We start from the raw sequence: 22,142 nt of genomic DNA, 5'->3' as shown, positions 1-22,142 counted from the left end.
CTGAGACTTATATCCAAAATCCACAGAGGAGCCGTGAACTCAGAAATAAGAAACAAGCAACTCGATTAAAATGGGAGAAAGATCTGAAGAGACACTTCTCCAAAGAAGCAAGACAGACGGCTAGAGAGTCCACGAAGGGAGGCTTCACAGCACCTGTCCCCAGGGAACTGTGAGCCCAAGCAGCGGTGGCACATCACTACGCGCCCATTAGGCTGTTGAGAACTTCTAAACACCTAACAATGGCTGACCCTGGTGAGGACCTGGAGCAGCGGGTGCTTCTGGCTGCTGGTGGGATGCGGCCTGGAGGACCCTGGAGGACTGTGGGGCAGTTTTTGGCAAAGCCAAACAGTCTTATAATGGGAACTGCAGTTCTAGGTACTTGCCCAACTGATTTGGAAACTGTATCCATACAGAGAACCACACATGAATGTTTATAGCAGCTTTTTTATTTTATTTCATTTTTTCACTATTGGAGATTGGACCCAGGGCCTTACATGTGCTAGGCAAACGCTCTGCCACTATATTCCCAGTCCCTTTTACTTTGAGACAGGGTCTCCCTGAGTTGCCCAGGCTGGCCTGGAACTTGAGATCTTCCTGCCTCAGCCCCCCAAGTACATAGGATTTAGGCATGTGCTACCATGCCTGGCTAGTTTTATTCTTAATTTCCAAAATAGGAAGCAACCAAGATGTCCCTCAATAGGTGAAGAGATAGATTGTGGTACATCCATACAACGGAACATTATTCAGTGTAAAAAGACATGAGCTCTGAAGTTGTGGGAGACATGGATGCTCCCTGTCAAGTGAAAGGGGCAATCTGAAGAGCCCTCGTGAGTCCAGGCACACGGTGTTCTCAAAGAGGCTGCACTCTGGTGATGGTCAAAAGGTCAGCTGCTGGCTTGGGGCTGGGGAGGCAGGGCCGAACAGGTGGAGAGCAGGTGCTCTTGAGTGGAGAATGTAGGGGGCAATACATGGCACTGTGCTTGCCAAATCCCACAGAGTTTGACACTTGAGAGCAAACGTTAAGGCAGGAGGAGTCTGGATCCCAGGGTGGAGTGCAGAATGGGAGGAAGCCATCCCACTGAACTGTGTGTGTAAGAAACCCCTCACTAAAGGAGGCGGGGGAACAGGAAACCATAGCCCGTCAGACTGAAGGCACCGGGTCTGCCCAACCCAGTTGACAGAGTGGTCTTCCTAGGAGCACGGGTCAACCATCCAAGGCCACTGTGCAGGCAAGCTGGAAATGAGCTATTAAGTAAGTGGGTGGATGACGGGAGCCAGGTTTCTCTCTGCAGGAGGGTGAGGTTACAGGTAGGCAAGAGGAGGGGTTCAGATGATCCATGTGGTGTGGATTAACGTCACGGGCCGCAGTGTGAACTCATGTTTAGTTTAACATAGATACTGATGGGTGGTGGGGAAGACTGACAGATATGTGTGCGCACATGTGCATTATTTACACAGAGATGGGTGCATGTGGAAAGATGTGCAGATTCGTGTGTATATGCGTGTGCTCATGTATACATATACACATGTCTTTGCTCTTTCAGCTGAGAAAGGTCAGGGTCCTTCTGACACCCTTATCTCAGTTATGACCTTAGAAAAAAAGGTCACCTTTAGAAAAAAAAGACACTTCATCACAACCTGACATGCCCAGAGCCAAAAGTACGTGGGGCACAGAGGGGTTGGGTACAGTCCCCCTCCCACAGTAGACAGTCCCAGAATTTGTGGAGCATCTTCAGGTGCAGCCTCCACTCAGAGGGTCTTGCCTCAGCAGTGAGGGGAGATCAGCTCCCAAACAAGGACTGCCATGGTCCTCTCCAACAACGCTCAACAGCTCGGCCTGAAAGGATCGAATGTTTCCAAGTAACTCAACTGCACCCCAGAAAGCAGCTTAGGAATATAAAAGTACCCACCACCCAACAAAGTTCACCACATGTGGAATCCAACCAAAAACATGACAAGACATACAAGTCAGAAAAATGTGGCCCAGGATGAGAAAAATCAATGAACTGGAAGAAGAACTACATAGGCTAGAATTCCTAGCCAAGAACTGAGCATATTCCGAATGTTCCAAAAAAGCTGGATCAAAGCCCGGCTGCGGGGCCGAGAGAAGGAGGAGGACAGAACCACGACGTCTGTGTGGAGGGCACACGAGAAGCTCTGACACCCAGAAGAAAAGACCAGAAAACCTGAAGACACAGCAGCACTGACTTCCAACAACAAGGTCGTATGAAGACTTTCAGACTCAGGAGCTGGGCCTCCCGACCAGCAGACCCCATGACAAGGAGCACCACAGGAAACCCCCCAGAAGGGAGCCAGGCCAGGTGGGAATGTGGCACACAAGGGCATCAAGAGCACCAGGAAAGGTGCTTCTGTGGTACATTAAGTGACTCTCCTTCTGTTTAAGTGTCCTAGAAAGATAACTGGCCATTCAAGGTAAGCAACAGCAACACGCCGCTACGTTCTTAACGCAGTGGAGATAAAACAATGCCACAAATGCACGAAAGGAGGCGTGGAAGCCTGTGTCTGCAAGGTTCCCACAGCAATGTCAAGCAGGGTGGTGTCACCTGAAGGCAAACTGAGAAGATAAAGATGTGTGCCACAAGCCCTGGGGCAACCACCAGAATAACAGATTTATTTTGTTTTTTGGTGCTAGGGATCAAACCCAGGCTCTTGTGCATGCAAGGCAAGCACTCTACCAACTGAGCTGTCTCCCCAAGCCCCAAAATAATAGTTTTGAATCCAACCCACCACATAAGTTAAAAGAAAAACAATGGGAAAACATACACCAAGTTAAAACATAGGCCATGTTAACAATGGTCAGGAGAAAGTTGCAGTGGCTACATTACTATCAAAGTCGTGATCAGAAGAAAGAGATTTACCAGGGATAAAGCAGATCAGAGATATCATGAAGACACAATAATGCTAAAGGGTTACACATCTAAGAACAGAGCCCCTAAAGCTGTGAAGCAAAGCCCGTAGGACTGACAGGAGAAACACTGTCCCAACCGGAGTGGGAGGGGCCGGCGACCTCGCTCAATTACTGATCACATAAGCAGGGGGACACGGAAGATAATACTACTGGCCAAGTCCATCTGCCTGGTGTCCATGGGACACCCCCCCAGCAACTGCAGAGCACACGCCCTTCTCCAGGGCACATGGGACGTTTACTAAGCCAGCCACACTCTGGACATAAGACGGCTCTTAATAAATTCAAAAGGATTTAAGGCATCCGAAGTATGTCCTCTGGCCACTATGGAACTAAATTAGACATCAATAACAGAAATGGATCTGGAAAATCCTCGAATATTTAGAAATTCAAAAATAATCACTAATTAACCTACAGAGTCTCAAGTCAACCACAACTTCAGGGGCTGGAAAGGAGAGAGGAAGACCCAACATCAGGAGAAGGAAGGAAACAACAGAGACTACAGTGGGAATCCAAGGACAGAAATGCAAAACAGCAAAAAATGATGAAACCTACAGCCAGGGTTTTGAGAGAGCAATGAATTCACAAGCATCTAGCTAGATGAATGAGGAGAGGGAGAAGACACAATTTTGAATATCAGATATTATACCAAAATATTAAATTATCTATCTATCTATCTATATATATATATATATAAATCAGAGAGGCAATATCTCATAGATTCTATACACACCAAAGATCATAAGGGAACAGCATGAAAAACTTCATGCCAATAAGTTCAACAATCTGGATGAAGTGGACACACTCCTGGAAAAACACAAATTGCCAACCCTCATTCAAGAAGGGGGAGAGCAACTGAACGGCCCTCTAAACGCTGAAGACACTGACTAGGTAGGTAGACAAGCCATCCCACAGAGAACTCCAGACCAGGTGGATTTGTCTGTGACATCTCCATGCATGTAAGGGACAACAAACAGTTCTGCAGATGCCCTTCCATAGAACCCAAGAGGATTCCTCATTCCACTAAGCAAGGATTCATCAAGACCAGAAAAACATATTGCAAGAAAAGAAAACTAGGACCAATATCCTGCAGAAACATGGGAATGCAAGGTTGGCTTGATATTTCAAAAAGATAACTCACCATATTGACAACTAAAAAAGAAACACCTTTTGGTCACCTTACCAAATGCACAAAAAGTCTTTCCCAAATCCAACATCGATTCCTGATAAACGCTCATAGCATACTAGGTATGGAAGGGAATGTCCTCACCCTGAGAAAGGGTGTTTGAGAAAAACTAGCTAACATCACATCCAGTGGTGAAGACTGATGCGTTCCCCCTAAATAGGGAACAAGGAGAGGATGTTTACCACTTCTACTTAACTTTGTGTGCTAGAATTCTAACCCGTGTGATAATGTAAGAAAAATGAGCAGAAGACATCCAGCTGGAGGAGGAGGCAGAGAGTGTAACTATCTATGTAAAAATCCTGAAGAATCTATAAAAAAGCTACTAGAACTAACTAGTGACTTAGCAAGGGTACAGGATACTAGGTCAATGTCTAAATAACAGCTGCATTTCTATGTATATGTATGGAAACAAACTAATACAAATTAAAATGTAGCTCAGTGATAGAGTGCTTGCCCCGTACATGTGAGGCCCTGGGTTTGATCCTCAGCACCACATAAAAAAATAAGTAAATAAAAATAAAGATATTGTGTCCATCTACAACTAGTATTTTTAAAAAATTAAAATGTAAAAATAAATGCTGTTTACAATGGCACCAACAATATGAAATAGAGATAAATCTGACCAAACAAGTGAAAAGTGTATACTAGAAACTAAAAAATGTGCTGAGAGAAACTGAAGAAGACCTACATAAGTAAGGAATAATCATGTGTGTGGATCTGAAGGCCCAAGGAAGATGTCAGTTCTCCCCCACAGACTACAGATTCAGGACCTTAATAGGCTTTTTGGGTCAGAAATGACAACTGATTCTAAAACGTGCCTGGAGGGCTGGGCTCTAGCTCAGTGTCAAGGCGCTCACCTAGCACGTGTGAGGCAGGGGTTGGCCCTTAACACCATGTAGATATAAACAGTACAGGCATGCTGTCCATCTACGACTAAAAAATAAATAAAAAGGTACATGGAAATGAAAAGAATATGGGCTGAACAAAAAATATTTGGATAAGAAGAATAAACTTATTTCTGGCGACTTCAGGGTTTCTTATAAAGCTACAGTCACATGAGGACATTGTAGGATCAGTGTCCAAAGAAACAAACAAACCAGGGAGTTGCATAAAGAGCTCAGAAATATCTGATCAACAATATATAATAAACTGCTCTTCACAAAAGTACAAGGAAATTTAATGGGGACAGTAGACTTTCTAATAAACGGCACCGAACAACTGCAAATGAGAAAGCAAGCAAAGAAGGAAGAAAGGAAGGAGGGAGGGAGGGAAGGAAGGAGGGAGGGAAGGAGGGAGGGAGGAAGGAAGGAGGGAGGGAAGGAAGGAAGGAGGGAAGGAAGGAAGGAGGGAAGGAAGGAGGGAGGGAGGGAGGGAGGAAGGAAGGAGGGAGGAAGGAAGGAAGGAAGGAGGGAGGGAAGGAAGGAAGGAGGGAAGGAAGGAAGGAGGGAAGGAAGGAGGGAGGGAGGGAGGGAGGGAGGAAGGAAGGAGGGAGGGAAGGAAGGAAGGAGGAAGGAGGGAAGGGAGGAAGGAGGGAAGGAAGGAAGGAGGGAGGGAGGGAGGGAGGGAGGAAGGAAGGAGGAAGGAGGGAAGGAAGGAGGGAGGAAGGAAGGAGGGAAGGAAGGAAGGAAGGAGGGAGGGAGGGAGGGAGGAAGGAGGGAAGGAAGGAAGGAGGGAAGGAAGGAAGGAGGGAAGGAAGGAGGAAGGAAGGAAGGAGGGAAGGAAGGAAGGAGGGAAGGAAGGAAGGAAGGAAGGAGGGAGGGAAGGAGGGAAGGAAGGAGGAAGGAAGGAAGGAGGGAAGGAAGGAAGGAAGGAGGGAAGGAAGGAAGGAGGGAAGAAGGGAAGGAAGGAAGGAAGGAAGGAGGGAAGGAAGGAAGGAAGGAAGGAAGGAAGGAGGGAAGGAAGGAGGAAGGAAGGAAGGAAGGAAGGAGGGAGGGAAGGAGGGAAGGAAGGAGGAAGGAAGGAGGGAAGGAAGGAAGGAAGGAAGGAGGGAGGGAAGGAAGGAGGAAGGAAGGAAGGAGGGAAGGAAGGAAGGAGGGAAGGAAGGAAGGAGGGAAGAAGGGAAGGAAGGAAGGAAGGAAGGAAGGAGGGAGGGAAGGAGGGAAGGAAGGAGGAAGGAAGGAAGGAGGGAAGGAAGGAAGGAGGGAAGGAAGGAAGGAGGGAAGGAAGGAAGGAGGGAAGAAGGGAAGGAAGGAAGGAAGGAAGGAAGGAAGGAAGGAAGGAGGGAGGGAAGGAGGGAAGGAAGGAGGAAGGAAGGAGGGAAGGAAGGAAGGAGGGAAGGAAGGAAGGAGGGAAGAAGGGAAGGAAGGAAGGAGGGAAGAAGGGAAGGAAGGAAGGAAGGAAGGAGGGAAGGAAGGAGGGAAGGAAGGAAGGAAGGAGGGAAGAAGGGAAGGAAGGAAGGAAGGAAGGAGGGAAGGAAGGAGGGAAGGAAGGAAGGAAGGAGGGAAGAAGGGAAGGAAGGAAGGAGGGAAGAAGGGAAGGAAGGAAGGAGGAAGGAAGGAAAGAGGGAAGGAGGGAAGGAAGGAAGGAAGGAAAGAGGAAGGAAGGAGGGAAGGAGGGAAGGAAGGAAGGAAGGAGGGAAGGAAGGAGGAAGTAGGAAGGAGGGAAGGAAGTAGGAAGGAGGGAAGGAAGGAGGAAGGAAGGAAGGAAGGAGGAGGGAAGGAGGGAGGGAAGGAGGGAAGGAAGGAGGGAGGAAGGAAGGAAGGAGGAGGGAAGGAGGGAGGGAAGGAGGGAAGGAAGGAGGAAGGAAGGAAGGAAGGAGGGAAGGAAGGAGGGAAGGAGGGAGGGAGGGAGGAAGGAAAGATAGTTTGATCCACATGCAAAAATTAAGTCAATGGATCTCAGCCTTAAGATGTGACCTTGGGTCAGGCATATTTCTTAGCTGTGACACAAAAAACACGACCCATGAAAGAAAATACTGGAAATAAAATCGGAAAGAAAATAAATTGGACTTCAACAGAAATCAGCACTGATTTTTTTTCTTTAAGGTACTGGGGATTAACCTCAGGGACACTTGACCACTGAGCCACATGCCCAGCCCTATTTTGTATTTTATTTAGAGATGGGGTCTCACTGAGTAGCTTAGTACCTCGCTTTTTCTGAAGCTTTGAACTCGCAATCCTCCTGCCTCAGCCTCCTAGGATTACAGGCATGTGCCACTGCGCCTGGCTCAGTACTGCCTTTTGAAAGGTCCAGCTAACAGAAAGAAAAGACACACCACAAACTGGGGGACATTTGTAAATCCCATATCTGATAAAGCAAATAAACTCCCAATAGTCAATAGTGAGAAAAGAAACAACCAACTAAAAAATGGGGAAAATATTTGAACAGGAACTTCACCAAATAAAACAGAGAACAAAGAAGCACAGGAAAAGATGTTAGTATCATTTGTCATCTGAGAAATGCACACTGAAAGTACCACAATGAGATGCCATTTCACAGCTCTCAGGGTGGCTCAAATTTAAAAGGCTGAGTCCATCTACCGTCCATGAGGTGTGGAGGAAAGGCAGAGCACTTCAGAAAATGTCTTGGCAGTTTCTTAAAAAGTTACACAAACACAAGTCACAGCCATTCTGTTCCTAGGTATTTACCAAAGAGAAACGAAAGCAGATGTCCACACAGAGCCTCGTGTGTTCACAGCAGCTCCACCTGCAATGGCCGCAGACTGGACATGACCCAACCTTCACCAGCAGGTGCTTGGACTAATAAGTTGTGGTCGATCCATGCAACAGGTAAAAAAGAACGAAGTTCTGACACGTGCACAGTGCAGACGGATCTCAAAGGAATTCTGCTAAGCCAGAGAAGTCCAACTGCAAAGTAAGATCCCATTTATATAAAATTCCAGAAAAGACAGACTAACCGCGAGTGAGGGATCCGTGGTTGCTCAGCACAGGAGGGAGGCAGGGAGTGGGGGAAGAGGAGCTACGAAGGAGGGCCAGTAAACTTTGGGGTGACGGACAATGTCACTACTTTGATTGCGATGATGATTTCACAGGGGTGTGTGTGTGTGTGTGTGTGTGTGTGCACGCACACAACAAATTTTATACTTTAAATGTATGCAGTTTGTCATAGTCAATTATATGTCAGTAAAGCTGGGGAGAAGAAGGAGGAAAAAGATACCGGCTGAGTGAGCCAGCTCCCCACCTGGTCTTTTAAGTAAAGTATGAAGTGAATATATTTTACATACAGTCAGTCCTTCTACATGAGCAGCTTACATAACTGCAGAAATACTGTCCAAAGGATCAGGTCAGATACAAAGATGAAAAATCTAATTCACGAATAAGAAATCATCTTTAAGAACTGTTGGGGAGGGAGATAGAGTGGGTCTCACGCAGCCACTGCCCTAAAGGCCAGTCCAGAAACCAAGGGCCTGTGTCCAGCACTCCAGTGATCATTATTTCTAAGTTCCTTTTCTTAATTTTTTAAAAAAATATTTATTTTCTAGTTGTAGCTGGACACAATACCTTTATTTCACTTATGTATTTTTATGTGGTGCTGAGGATCGAACCCAGGGTCTCACACATGCGAGGCGAGCGCTCTACCACTGAGCCACAACCCCCCCCCCCCAAGTCCAGTACTCTCTGTCTCGCCCCACTGAAGACCCTCCAGGAGCCAGAGAAATGAGAGAAGATGGGGAAACACTCGGATCCAGGAGCCAACACCAGGGGTCCCCGAAGGTGAAAGAGCAGAGACCAAAGGCTGCCAGGGAGGACCTCTCTGTGTTCCCTGGGGACCCGACATCTCACACTCAGGGTGGAAGCCCACACCCTGTTTACCCCCACGAGCTGCTCCAACTAGTCCAAAGCCACTCCCCTTCATCCCCAGCAGCTGTGTGCGGTCAGTTCCACCCCTGATGGAGCTTTCCTCCAACTGAGGATGCGGGTGGCCTCACTGGCCTGGGGTGGCGCAGACGCTGCCTGTCGAGACTAATGGCCCCATGGTTTCTCCCTTCCCAGTGATGCTGCAGGTTACCTGAGCAGACTCCCTTCTTACTCCCATAGACCTGTGTCGCCTGATACCTGTTGTGGTTCTCAATGTGACATAGAAAGTAGAGATATGGTTAATACTGATTTCCATATTTAAAAAAAGGAGTCACCTTTATTACAATAGGAATCTCTGCTTTAAAGAAATACACATGGAACTTTAAAGGTGCCGCCGACTGTCTTCACTGAATTCCCAGCCTTGCTAGATCTGTGCACAGCATTTACAAGAAGGCATATATGACAAGCAAGACGTGCCCCAAATCTTCCTGGTCCCCATGGCTGTGATGCGTTATCACACCAAGGTTTCTTTTCAAAAAGGCGTGACTTCCCGTGAAAGAGAACAGCTTTCTCTACAGAAATGATTTCTAGATCAAGCTTTCCAGGACGCAGCACACTTACCTGTGATGACAGATCCATCTGACCCAGGACCGCTTCCTAAATACTGGTATTCTGTGAAACTGAAGCTTCCAGAACTGTCCTCCCCGATGGACTGAGATATGTCTTGAATGTTTCCCATCTCTTGTAGGAATTCTTCAGATAACGGGCTTTCCAGGCCATCAGCCTCGAGCGGAGAGAGGGGGCAGATGGGGCTCTCCATGTCCACCATGTTGACTAGCTGGAGCTGGTCACCCTCAGCTCTGACCTGTAGGAGGAAGGAAGTCATCAGCGAAACTAACAGAAGAGATCTGGGTTTTGTTTTCAGGTGAAAACATTGTTCATCGCTGAGGACGAACCTGAAGTCAGAATCCGAACAGTAACTCTGTTGGCATCTTTGAGAAGCACATTGAGACAGGATCTTCAAACAACCAAGGTACGAGGGGTCCACCTGTGCAGCCAGAGCCAGTCACCGCTTCCCACCCACACACCACAGTGAGCCACGGCTGGGGACACAGGTGGACAGAGACACAGTCCCCGCTCCTGGAGCATCCCTTCTTGGGGACACAGATGGGAGGCAAATCAATGTGAGGTGGGCTTCCTAGTGGACAACAGGAGAGAGTGGACGAGGGGTGGACACAGGGGAGGCAGGAAAGCCAGGCTGACCAGGGCACGGTGGGGACTGGGGCGAAGGAGCCAGCTGTGCAGGCCTCTTGGGAGAGAATGTTCCAGCAAAAAGAACACCAAGTGCTGGGGCGTGCTGGCATATTCCAGGGAGAACAAGGAGGCCACGGGCTCCGGCAGAGGGACGGGGAGGGCCGAGCACTCAGTCCCTGAGTGGCACATCACATTTGCTCCTGAATGTTCTCCACGTCCCCACAAAGGTCACTCATGCAGGGAGTCCTGAAAAATGATGGCAGGGGAACGCATACCTTGGGGAGGCGTCAAAATCTAAGTGGGCAGCCCCAGACAGTGCCAGAAAACTGCGCGTGTGCACGCACGACAGAACGGTGGTCCTCCTGTGCCAGTCTGCACCGGCTCTCACCCCGGCTTCTTAGCCCACTTCCTGGCGCCTCCAGACCCAGGCCCAGTCCTGGGCACCCATTCCAGCTGTGGAAGTTGTCCCTGCTGATTCTGCACTGGGCCCCCACCCTCTGCCCTTGTGGGGGGTCACTGGCCATCACTATCACCCCACCACTCCCACCTTTGCTTTCTGTCCACCTCCCTGAGCCCAGCCGGCTCACCAACCATCCACCTTGGCTGACTGGGAGACGTTTAGCTTCTGGAACAGTTTTCCATCTGCAAACGGTCACAGGAAGCCCACCGCTCGCCTCACAGAAAAGGTACCAGGAGCTGTGAACTGCCATGGGCCGTGGCTCAACGCAAGGCAATGTGTCACCTATGACCACAGTGTGCCCGGGTCTTCTCACCGAGTGACGAGCACTTTGCAGAGCTAGCGCAGGCCCAGGAGTGCACCTGGGAGCCGCACTTCCGCACTGCAGGTTTGCTCACACAAACAACGACTTTAAGTGCAAAGATGCTGGGAAGCTGTGGCTCCCTCGGGACAAGTCACACATTTTTGTTAAATTCACCTCTCGTGCTTGGAATTCTGACAAATCATCCTAGGTGATAGTAACACAAGGGGAAAAATAACAGGGAATCATTAGTGTTTTTGCAGGATTTAGAAAGCTTCCTTATTGACCACAAAAACCATGCTGAGGATCTGCACCTGTTTTCTATCATCATTTGGGAGGTGGTGCGGGGTCAGGCCCAGGGCCCAGCATGTGACGCACTCCCTCACACCGAGCTGCACCTCGACTCTTCCGGGATATTTGGTTGTGCTTGGATCTGATGGAAGACTCCTTCAGGCAGTAGGCAAGATAATGGGTAACAAGCACTACGTGGCCTCTTTTCACCATGAACAGAAAAAGTTCAAAAGCCACAGTCATTGACTCAATATATGGGCCATAAAGTTCATCCTTCATGAACTTCAGCTGGCGGAGTCTGTTGGCATGGCTCGGGGCGCCCCTGATTCCACCCTACCAGAGGCTCTCCTCCGCAGCTGCAGATGCTCACTGAGTTGCTGTCCCTCCCCCAGAACATTCCTCGTCCTGGCAGGGACATTCCAGCAACACAGGCTGCTTCCTCTGTCTGCCTCTGGGGAGTCGGGAGGTTCTGAATCTTACGATCTGACCTCTCAGTGCTTTTAAAACATAGCGGGTCTACTCAGGGAAACGCTGGTGCCGCTGTCAATGAGCTGGACAGACAAGGGGCGGAGGACTTGGCCTGAGCTGTGGCAGGAGGGCCGGGCAGTCGCACAGGTCACTGAACACAGTGGCCCTTCTTCCTCCAACCAGAGCAGATGAGAGTGCTTTTCCTCTGAACGAGTCCCTCAGATAGCAGAGGTCCCGAGGCACACCCCAACCTGCATGCCCTGCGGCTCCAGCACACCCTGGCTTATTCCAGGGGACAGTCCCCTGCACTTCCATCAGTGCCCACAGAATGCTGCCATGGCCTGGTCCCTTGAGAACAGCAAACGAGGCCAGCCAGTGACGGTGCCCCATGCCTCCAGAAGTGCTCTGGGGGACAGATGATAAGATTCAGTCATGGAACATTCCTTTGGGAACCGTGGAGCAGAGGATGAGCAAACCACAAGACGACCGAAGCGCAAGAGCAACAGACGCAGGTGCAGGTAGAGGCCGGGGGTCTAAGGTCCTTGACAGCCTTTAACACCAGGAGCTGTGCACACGGCCAGGGCTCAGGTGCATGAAGAATGGGCTAAAATGAGCTGTTGACGGTGTGGCGAGCACTTGGGTGAAGCCACGGCTCAGCCCCTTCTCCTCTGAGGACCCCAGGCCTGGGGCCTATGCTGGTGCAGCCCTAGGTGTATGTGGAGGTGTCCCCTCTTGTGCCTGTCCCTTCCAGGGGACTGTGAAAAGCCCACGGGCCTGGTGAAAGCAAGAAAAACATCCATCTCCTCTTTACATATGTACTTCCAGCTGGGCCCCAACTGTGTGGCAGGCGACTGGAAGCTATTCACACCACCTAGCACAGAACAAGCACTCGTGAACGGTTGCTCCATTAGCAGCCCCGTGAGGGTCTGTGGGTGCTCACCTGGGGTCTGTATGGCTGCCACGGCCTGAGACCCCCAGACAGCAAAAATACAGGGACATTTAGAACAAAGTCAAAGGGATTCCCTGTTGGAAAAGTGATCCATGATTTGCAGAATGGATCAGCCCTGAAATCGTCACAGGGGCTGAAAAAAGCCCACAGAGGGGAAAAAAATCAGTATAACCCCGAAGAGCAGGTCCCATGCCAGTGGTCAGACCCTTGAAGAGCAAGGGGGAGAGCAGAGTGCTCTGGGTTAGCCCTCTGTGCTGAGGGTTTGACAGGCTGGCTTACCAGGGACCTGGGCTTTGCATGGGAACTAGCACATAGTACATGCTCAATAAAGTGCACAGCAAAGGAGAGGAGCGAATTATTCATCTGACTCCCTTAGAAACTATGACCTGTAGTCCCAGCTATGTAGGAGGCTGAGACAGAAGGATCATGAGTTCAAGTCCAGCCTGGGCAACTTAGTGAGACCCCATCTCAAAAAGAGAGAAATTTCATCACTTGGGTGGAATAAAAAAAGACTAAGTGGGGCTGGGGTTGTGGCTCAGAGATGGAGCACTTGCCTTGCATGTGTGAGGCCCTGAGTTTGATCCTCAACATAAAAATAAATAAATGAACAAAATAAAGGTATTGTGTCCATCTACAACTAAACAAACAAACAAACAAACAAATAAATAAAAGACTAAGGGGAGCTGAGGCTATGGCTCAGTGGTACAGCACCTGCCTGGCACCTGTGAGGCACTGGGTTGGATACTCAGCCCCACACAGATAAAAGTTATCGTGTCCACTGAAAACAACAATACTTTTTTAAAAAAGACTAAGGAGAAGTCACTTCCCCTTGGCTCCCTCAGGGCACCCACCGTGTCCAACCCATCCTCACTCCACCTTATAAAATGGACTTTTCCTGGACCTAGAAGCACTTGGTACATATTTTCAACAATTACATATTAAGGGGCTGGGGTTGTGGCTCAGCGGTAGAGCGCTTGCCTTGCACACGATGGCGCCGGCTTCGATCCTCAGCACCACATAAAAATAAGTGAGGATACTGTGTCCATCTACAACTAAAAAAACGTTTTAAAAATTATATATGAAGTAGCAGGGGCTTGATGCTGCCCGACTGTGAAAACAGTTCTACATGCTGTAGGATCAGATCCCTCAGGGAAAGAACAGCTGGGAAGGTCTGGAGCTCTCCACCCAGAACTCACTTGCCATGACACATTCGGGTGAACAGCTGCGTTGGTAGGTCCTTCCCCTGGTCCTCCTGCCACTCACCCTCCCTCGGGGCACTGCAGGAGTCCCTCTGCTCGCTCTGCTCTGTGTCATTACACCACCCTACAGGAGCCTCTCTGGGACCCCTTGGCTAGAGGGAGTCTCCTGCGCCTTTGGAGAGCAGTTTAATGACAGAAGGTGGAAGTCTCGTCAAAGGAGCAGCGATGGACGGCCACCAGACACAGGTCTTTCCCTTTTCCACCCGATTCCCTGCCTCGCCAGAGTCTGTAGGCATTTTAGATTTTCATTTCGTATTTAGAAGTTCTTTGGCTCAATTTGTGGGCCACGTGCCCAAATAACATTTCAGAAAAGACAAACAAACAAAAAGCTGCAGTGCCCCCTGAACCTTCACCTAGTACCCAGGGTTCTGGAAATAGATTAATCATTAGCATCTGCACAATGATTAACATGCCAACCGTCAGTGCAGAGAATGCCGGGCAACACCCTTCCAACAGGGAGCCAGGGACAAGGCGTTTGAACACATCCAATCTAACGTGTTACACACAGCTTGCGCATCACCTAGCTGGAGCTACAGGCATCTAGATCTTTCCCGACGATGCTGAAGGCGCTGAACTAGAAATTCTGTTGGCATGTGGAAAAGCCCGTGGTGGCGTGAGAGAGCAGCTCCGGGGCTCAGGCCTCAAGAACTTCAGGAGGCAAAGGCACCTTCCCATCCACTTCCAAGACACCCACCCTGTGATGGCGTTGTCACTGCCGTTTCAGTCCCAGCCCTGCCCCCCAGCTTGCTGAAAGCTGCGGGCTCTTGTTTGTCGATGTCATCTCACCCTGTGGATGGTGGGGTCAAAACAACCAGAGAAAAGTGGCACGTCTGGGCACGTCTGTGCCTGTGCGATGGAGGTTGGGTGAGCCGTGAGCCTGTCCCAGGACGGGAAGTGACTGCAGGGACATCTGCACTGCCACTCTGAGGCTCCACCCTGCACAGACACAAGTGCAGTGACAGAGGGGAGGCTGCGGCAGTTGGCAGCCAAGGATCGGTGGCCTCCCGGGACACACCTGAATGTGCTGAGCCAGTTCACGATGACACTGCAGATCAAGGAAGGTCCCCTGGCGTCTGACAGAAACATCTCAGGTACCCAGCAGGGGACCGTCATGAGACTGAGCCCTTCCTTTTCAAAATTAAACTGATGGTCCCCTTTGGGAGGGGAGACCATGCTTCATGAACTCCGTGGACCATGTGTGTGCACACCGCAGCCTTTGGCTGTGCTTGTCACTGGAGGCCAAAGACAGGCAGTCTCAGCCCTGAGAGGGCTGTGGCCCCAGGGCCTGGGGCAGGAGGCGTGTGGCAACAGAGCAGGAAGCAGGGACGTGGAGAAAAGCAGAGTGTTCTGAGCATGCCCTCAATAAAGTTGCATGTATTTTTCTTTAATTTTCCTGATACGGGAGCTGGGTGGGTGGGTATTTTGGTCCCGTTATCAGGAGAAAGAGACAGAGGTTCAGAGAGGCAAGAAACATGCCCAACTAATAAGAAAGAGACACAAGTCAGCAAATATTTGCAAATACGGTGTGGCACGTGGGGAGTCCTGGAGGGTGGTGGAGTGTCCAGAGAAGGGATGCCCAAGGTGGAGCCGACAAGGCGGAGGTTCAGCAGGAAAACCCAACGGGAACAGGGCAAAGGCACTGTTCCCTGGAGGAGGGAACAGCTGAGCTGCACATGTGGCCTAGGATGTCTTGAGGAAGCAGCTGGCAGTGAGGAGCTGGCCGCACCAGGGACTGGGGATGGGGCCTGGACGGCGGGCTCTGGCTTGGGTAACTGAGGTGACCTCCAGAATACAAAGAGCACAGCACCGTCTGCTGTGGGTGGGGATGAACGAGCTCAGCTTGAAACTATTGTCTAAGGCACCCAAGGAACGCATGCCTGGCCTGGTGGCCTCTCTGCTGAGGAGTAAGTGGCCAGATGGCCTTCGTCCCCAAGGTTCTCAGCAGCAGCTACTGAGGAGGCAAGCCCACCTCAAGGAAGGCACGCTAGGACCTGGAAGCTCAGCGCCACCCCTGTGGATCGGGGTGCAAGGCCTGCCCCTGCCTCCCTCCTCACGGGCCCACCCCCACACCTCCGTCCTTTAACCCTGCTCTACCCCTGCCCAGACTGCCACTGCACAGGCAGAGCCAGGCCTTACTGCTGTGCCGTACACAGCTTCCAACGCAAGTTCACCGACGGCATCAGCCTGCGAGCCCAAGACCACCGTCAATCCTCCCCGGCCGGCTTCTCAGGCAGCCCCCTGGAAGCTCAGATTTCCTCAGGACCAAGAGGAGCCAACCACACGGAAAGGCCATGACTTCGGCGGCAGTCCTACACTCTAAAGGGAGCTCTGGATTCGTGGTTTCCAGAAGTTGACAGGGATGGTCCACCTTAAAACCTTCCTCCTTCGGTTCTGAGATCAAGCCGGTGGGATCGTCTTTTGCCAGGACAGATGAGTTCTGAACGTGCAGCACTGAAAGATCAGAACCACAAAGTTCCACAACAAGGGGACCCCCGGCAGACCACTGCTCACTGTTCATAAAGTCACAGGAAGTGGCAAGCACCAGCGAGCGTGCTCCCGACAGGAGCAGGGCAGAGACGCCGCCTCAGGACCAAAGAGCGCACGCTGCGAAGGGATTGAGAAGGAAGGCCTCTCCTGGACAAAAAAACACGATCACAAACCTAACGCGGGGGGATCGCGTCCACAACCTCCCTGAAAGTAATAAAAAGACAGATGGAAAATGCAAGAAGTGAGAGGACCAGGCCACTGAGAGGAAGCAGCCACAGGCAGGAGCTGCAGAGAGCCGAGCGGAGAAGGCAGAGCACAGGACAGTGTGACCAGGGAACGAGGGCGCCAGGGATCTCCAGGTGCCAGCGTCTGACACAGACACAAGCAAGTCCAGTCACTGGGGAGTTTAGGATGCACGGGGGCCAAAGTGCAGTCTTCAAGGTTTCAGAGGGGAAAACACCATGTGGAAAGGACTAGCACCAGAAAGCATTCGGGGTCTCAGGAGCAACACGCCGAGCCCAAACCAACCAGCCGCGGCCTCCAAATGTTCAGGACAGAGACTGTCCTCACCGGGTAGCCTGAGGCCCTGTGCGCAGTGCTGCAGCTGCGTTTCGCCCAGCTCTGGGACCCTCTGGGATGCCTGGCACTTACCTCCCTTGGGGGAATGCTGGTGAAGGGGGTTTACAGGGCCAGGTGACTCACGGTGCCTCTTCTGGACACTGTATTGAGTGGGGCTCAAAGCTGCCTGCGTCTCCTGTGCCTGCGTCTTTACAGTGTTCCAGGTGCCGCAGCCCAACTCCAGCCACCTTTCAGACACCATGCCATACACATGCTGAAGACACACACTGATGATGGTGGTGGTGGCCGACACCTGCTGTCCACGGTGGCAAGCACCGATGTCCACTAACTCATCCCCGCGCGGCCACACGGGAGGCACAGTTTCCCTGTTTACTTTACAGATAAGGGAACCAAAGTACAGAGAGGTCACAATAACATGCCCAGGAGCTCCGAACTGCAGGGCATGGTGAACCCGGGCCTCCACCTCTGATTTTTAATGCCTTTCTTGCTTCAGGCGTTAACATGCGGGGTGAATTTGGATCTGATGGACCTTTTAGGATATCAAATAAAGGTCCCAACTCTCCTGTTGGTATGCCTAGATAAGACCTTATCCAATTTATGTCTCCTAATAACTTTTGAAAGTCGTTAAGTGATTTGAGTTGATCTACTCGTATTTGAATTTTTGGTGGATGGACCATGGTTGAGGATAATAGAACTCCTAAATAATTAATTGGAAAATCTAATTGTACTTTATCTATTGCTATCTCTAGATTATAATTTTTTAATAAGTTTGTAAGTGTGGCATAACATTCTAGCAATGTGTTTTTATCTTTGTGTGCTAACAATACATCATCCACATAGTGAAATATTTGTAGTTCAGGATTTTGATTTCTAAGTGGCTGGATTGCTTTGTTAACATAAATTTGACACATAGTTGGGCTGTTAGCCATCCCTTGAGGGAGTACTTTCCATTCATATCTCTGATCAGGACCTTCATGATTCAGTGCAGGGATAGTAAAAGCAAAACGTGGACTATCCTCAGGATGAATTGGAATTGAAAAAAAACAATCTTTAATATCTATAGCTAAAACATACCAGGTTTTTGGCAAAGCAGATAATTGGGGAATCCCCAATTGAGCAGGTCCCATAATAACCGTCTCATTATTAGTGGCTCTTAAATCTTGCAATAATCTCCATTTACCAGATTTCTTTTTGATGACAAAAATGGGAGTATTATGGGGAGATATGGAAGGTTGTATATGTCCCTCCGCTAATTGTTGTTTGACCAGGTCATGGGCTGCTTGTATCTTTTCTTTAGTCAGGGGCCACTGAGGAACCCATACTGGTCTTTCTGATTTCCAAGTAATTTTTATTGTCTCAGTGACCCCTTCTGAAAACCCAATCCATGTCTATTTATTCCTTGATCTATTTGTATTGGTGCTGCTATACCTTGTTCTTGTTCTCCTAATCTTTTTCCTTCCCTAAAACCTTGTCTAGCCCTAGTAGTGGGTGCATTAGGATTGATGTTATTTGTTAACGTCAAACCTAATTGATCTAGGACATCTTGTCCCCATAAATTTATAGGAAGATACATATGGCTGTATAGTTCCTTCACATCCTTTAGGATCCTTCCAATCTAATACCATCGCACTTCTATGGGGATTAGTTGCCACTCCTAGGCCTCGAAGCGTTTGAGTGGCTTGTTGTAACGGCCAATGTTTCGGCCATTCTTGACGAGAGATGATGCTAAGGTCTGCACCTGTATCCAGTAGCCCATTAAGTTCATGTCCTTGAATATTTAGTTTTAGCATTGGGCGAGAGTCTAAATTTAAAGACAGCATAGCCCAATCTACACCTGTGGAGCCTAATCCCCTGGAACCTCTTTATATAGTACAGCTGGAAAATTTATCATGCAGGCTGGTATTATTAGTAACTGTGCTATTCTATCTCCTGGTGAAATTACTGATATACCCTTTGGAGAACTGGCTATAATTTTTATTTCACCTTCATAATCGGGATCAATTACCCCAGGACTTATCATAAGTCCTTTTAGAGTAGAAGAACTGCATCCTAACAATAAGCCTACTGTTCCTGGGGAAGAGGTCCTTTTACTCCTGTGGGAATGACTTGAACTCCCATCTCTGGAGTTAGTACTGCTCTGGCGGAGGCGCAGATGTCCAACCCTGCGCTCCCTCTGGTTTGTCTGATGAGGGATCTAATGGATAATGTGTCCTGGGCACTACCCTAATGGTGTTGCTGGGTTCCTCCAGTGCCCCGTATATTTGTGGTCGTGGGCCCCGGAGCATTGGGCCCCCCAGTCCATTTTTTGGCAATGGAGCCCGATGCCTTTCTCCATGATATCGTGGGTAAACACCTGGTCCTTGTCCGTTTTTTGATAACGGAGTACCCTCTATGGTGGTTTGAGAACGGCATTCATTAGCCCAATGTCTCCATCTATGGCATTGTGGGCAAATACCCGGTATTCTATCCCTTTGATACCTAGTTTTGTTACACCCTCCTCCTATGGGGCCTCCTATGGGGCAACTCCTTTTAAAATGTCCTGTTTGTTCACAATTATAGCATGTTTTTGGCCTGGCATCTATAGCCTGTTGTACTGCAGCTGCCAAGACTTGCCCTTGTTCATTAATGTCTCTACATAATTTAATATATGTGTTTAAATCTTCATGTTTCCATGGTCTAATGACCTCCTTGCACCAATGATTTGCTTGTTCAAAGGCTAGCTGTTTAATTAATGGCATTGCTTGCTCTGTATCCCCAAAAACTCTGGTAGCTTTTGAATAAGCCTATCTACAAATTCAGCGTAAGGTTCATTAGCTCCTTGTATTACCTTAGATAATTGACCTTGTAAATCTCCATGTCCTTGTAAAGTCTTCCATGCCCTAACTACATCTGCAGCAATTTGTGAGTATATAGCAGGATCATATGCAATTTGTTGCTGCTGATCCTCATAAGGTCCCTTTCCTAACAACATATCTAGATTTCTCTGAGGATAACCAGCTGCTGCATTTCGCCTAGCTGTCTCTGTGCAAAATTCCTCATTGGCAACCTTCCATAACAGGTATTGTCCTCCATTTAGCACAGCTTTACACATACTAGTCCAATCTGCTGGCGTCATATTCAAGTTGGAAATGGATTCGACCAAGCTTACAGTGAAGGGTGCTTGAGGACTATAGGTTGTTACAGCCTCTTTTAGCTGCTTCACTGTTTTGAAATCTAAACCATGGTGATTTCACTGCCGTCCTGCCACCTCAAATACGGGACATGCTAATCTTTGAGGTCCTGTCTCAGGATCCCATCTATCAACTACAGGGGTTGAGGGCCACTCAGCATATGTTGTCTCCATAGGTGGAGCTGTTGGTTGGACACTTACACCCTCTGGTGATAGAAAGGTGTTAGTAGCAACCTCCCGTTGTAACTTCTCTCTGGATAGCCCCTCCTTCTCTAAACTTTTTTTCCCTGTCTGACTAACTCGAGAGGCTTCCTCTTTTACTTCATTTAAAATGTCTTCTCCTAGACTAGGCAAACAAGATTGTACCAATGTCCATAATGGTAACGTGCCAACTGACAGAGTTCCTGGGCTTTCCTTTTCTATCTTTTTAAAATCTTCACCATGATGGTTCCATTGTGATATATTTAACCACCCCTCTTTAATGAACCATGGGCTACACCTTTGTATCGTCTTAATGTATGCCCTAACTGTTCTTGATTTTACTGAGATGCCTCCTTCCTCTAGCACTTTACTTAACGCCCTTTCGGTTTGGTTCTTATTAATTTTTAATTCCATATTTCCGTTACAAAGATACCCCTCACTAAGATAATGCAAAACAAAACCGAGACAAAATGAAACAAAAATAGAACAAAAATTCATTCTATCAGCCTTTCTATCCTCCTGAAATGTCCATCCGTCCTTTCTCCCTATCTGTTCCTCAGACGCAAATAGTTTTTCCTCAGATGTGAGCGGTTTTTCTTCCGTCCCACCCATCTCCAGGGACTGGCAACTTACAACAAAAGCGAAACAAAAGGAAAGAAGAATCTTTAAATGGTTACCCAGCCTCTCGCCCTGCCCTCAGGAGCGAGCAGTTTACCTTATCACTTACCCTCAGGCGTTCCCCCACATGGGCCACCAAATGCCGCAGTCTGGCTGGGCACAAATCAGGAGCCACTCAAGCAGGAACAAACTTTCTTTCCGAACTCCCGTGAACACCACCCACGTGGCTCTTCCAGGAACACCACACAACAAAGTAGCTGGCGCCTGAGGCGGACAGAAGGGGTCTAATATACAATTGAATACACAGCTTAACATAACCATCATCATCTCAATGGCTCGCTGGCATCACCTCTCAACCATTCCCTTCTGGCAAAAATGCCATGCGTCATTCCAAAGACTTGGCTGTGGCTCTCAGCACTCTGGGCCTCGGGATGATTCCCTGCTGATGGCCTCTTAGCTTGCACACCCCATGTCCAGTGGTCCAGACCTGATGGGCCAGCTTCTCCATCCAGAGGATGTGCTTCCTTCCCCCATCTGCACTCAGAGCAGATGCTTCACTGTGTCAATGACTGTCGTTTAGAGCCTACAGTAAAATTTAGAGATGAGAAAAACCTACAGTATCATTCTAATTTGCTGTAAAGCAAAGGCTGGAAGTTTGAGCTAAGGAGGAAATGAAGGTGAAGACCCCTGAGCTCTTGGTAGTGGAGATCTGCTGACTCACTCAGCTGATTGTGTCATCACGCAGGGCCACCGGTGTCTGGATCCTCAGATGAAGCCCTCAGGGCCAAGGCCAGTGTTCCGGTGTCTGCCAGGAGTCAATCATTTTTTAATTTTAAAAAAAATCAATCAATTTTAATTAATTTTTGATTGATTTAAGAAATGATTCAGTCAGGTACAGTGCTGCATGCCTGTAATCCCAGCTACTCAGGAAGCTGAGGCAGGAGGATCACAAGTTCAAGGCCAATGTCATCAACTTAACTAAGTCCTGTCTCAAAGTAAGATTTTAAAAAATTAAAAGGGCTAAACATGCAGCTCAGTGGTAGACAGCTTGCCTAGCATGTGTGAGATCCTAGATTCAACCCCCAGTTCCTGCCACTCCCTCATTAATTGGCATATAACTGGCATATAAAGTTTGTGCATATTTAAAAGAGTACAAATTGGTAAGTTTTGACATAAGTTTACATCCAGAAACCACCATCGCAATCAAGAACGGTCCCCTCTTGTCCCTCCATGTCCACCC

At 48.9% G+C, this 22,142-nt stretch overlaps 1 protein-coding gene across 6 annotated transcripts in view; it reads right to left on the bottom strand.

The window, feature by feature from the left end:
• Ppara (peroxisome proliferator activated receptor alpha) overlaps positions 1–22,142 on the bottom strand; it is a 60,264-nt gene that overhangs the window by 18,851 nt on the left and 19,271 nt on the right. For 4 of the 6 annotated variants that reach the window (XM_046429276.2, XM_046429277.2, XM_046429281.2 and 1 more), the window contains one exon: positions 9,491–9,734. In XM_046429276.2, coding sequence (XP_046285232.1) covers positions 9,491–9,698 — 208 coding nt within the window. In that variant the 5' untranslated portion in view covers positions 9,699–9,734. Of the gene's footprint in view, positions 1–9,490; positions 9,735–9,825; positions 9,850–16,986; positions 17,249–22,142 lie in introns of those variants that run through there. The other 2 variants (XM_046429279.2, XM_046429280.2) reach the window with 2 other exon arrangements.

Source organism: Marmota monax, unplaced genomic scaffold, assembly GCF_021218885.2.
Source record: "Marmota monax isolate L192 unplaced genomic scaffold, Marmota_monax_Labrador192_F-V1.1 WCK01_AAM20220418_F8-fsc00051, whole genome shotgun sequence".
In the NCBI taxonomy this organism is placed as follows: Eukaryota; Metazoa; Chordata; class Mammalia; order Rodentia; family Sciuridae; genus Marmota; species Marmota monax.
This window is presented reverse-complemented; position numbering and strand designations above follow the sequence as displayed.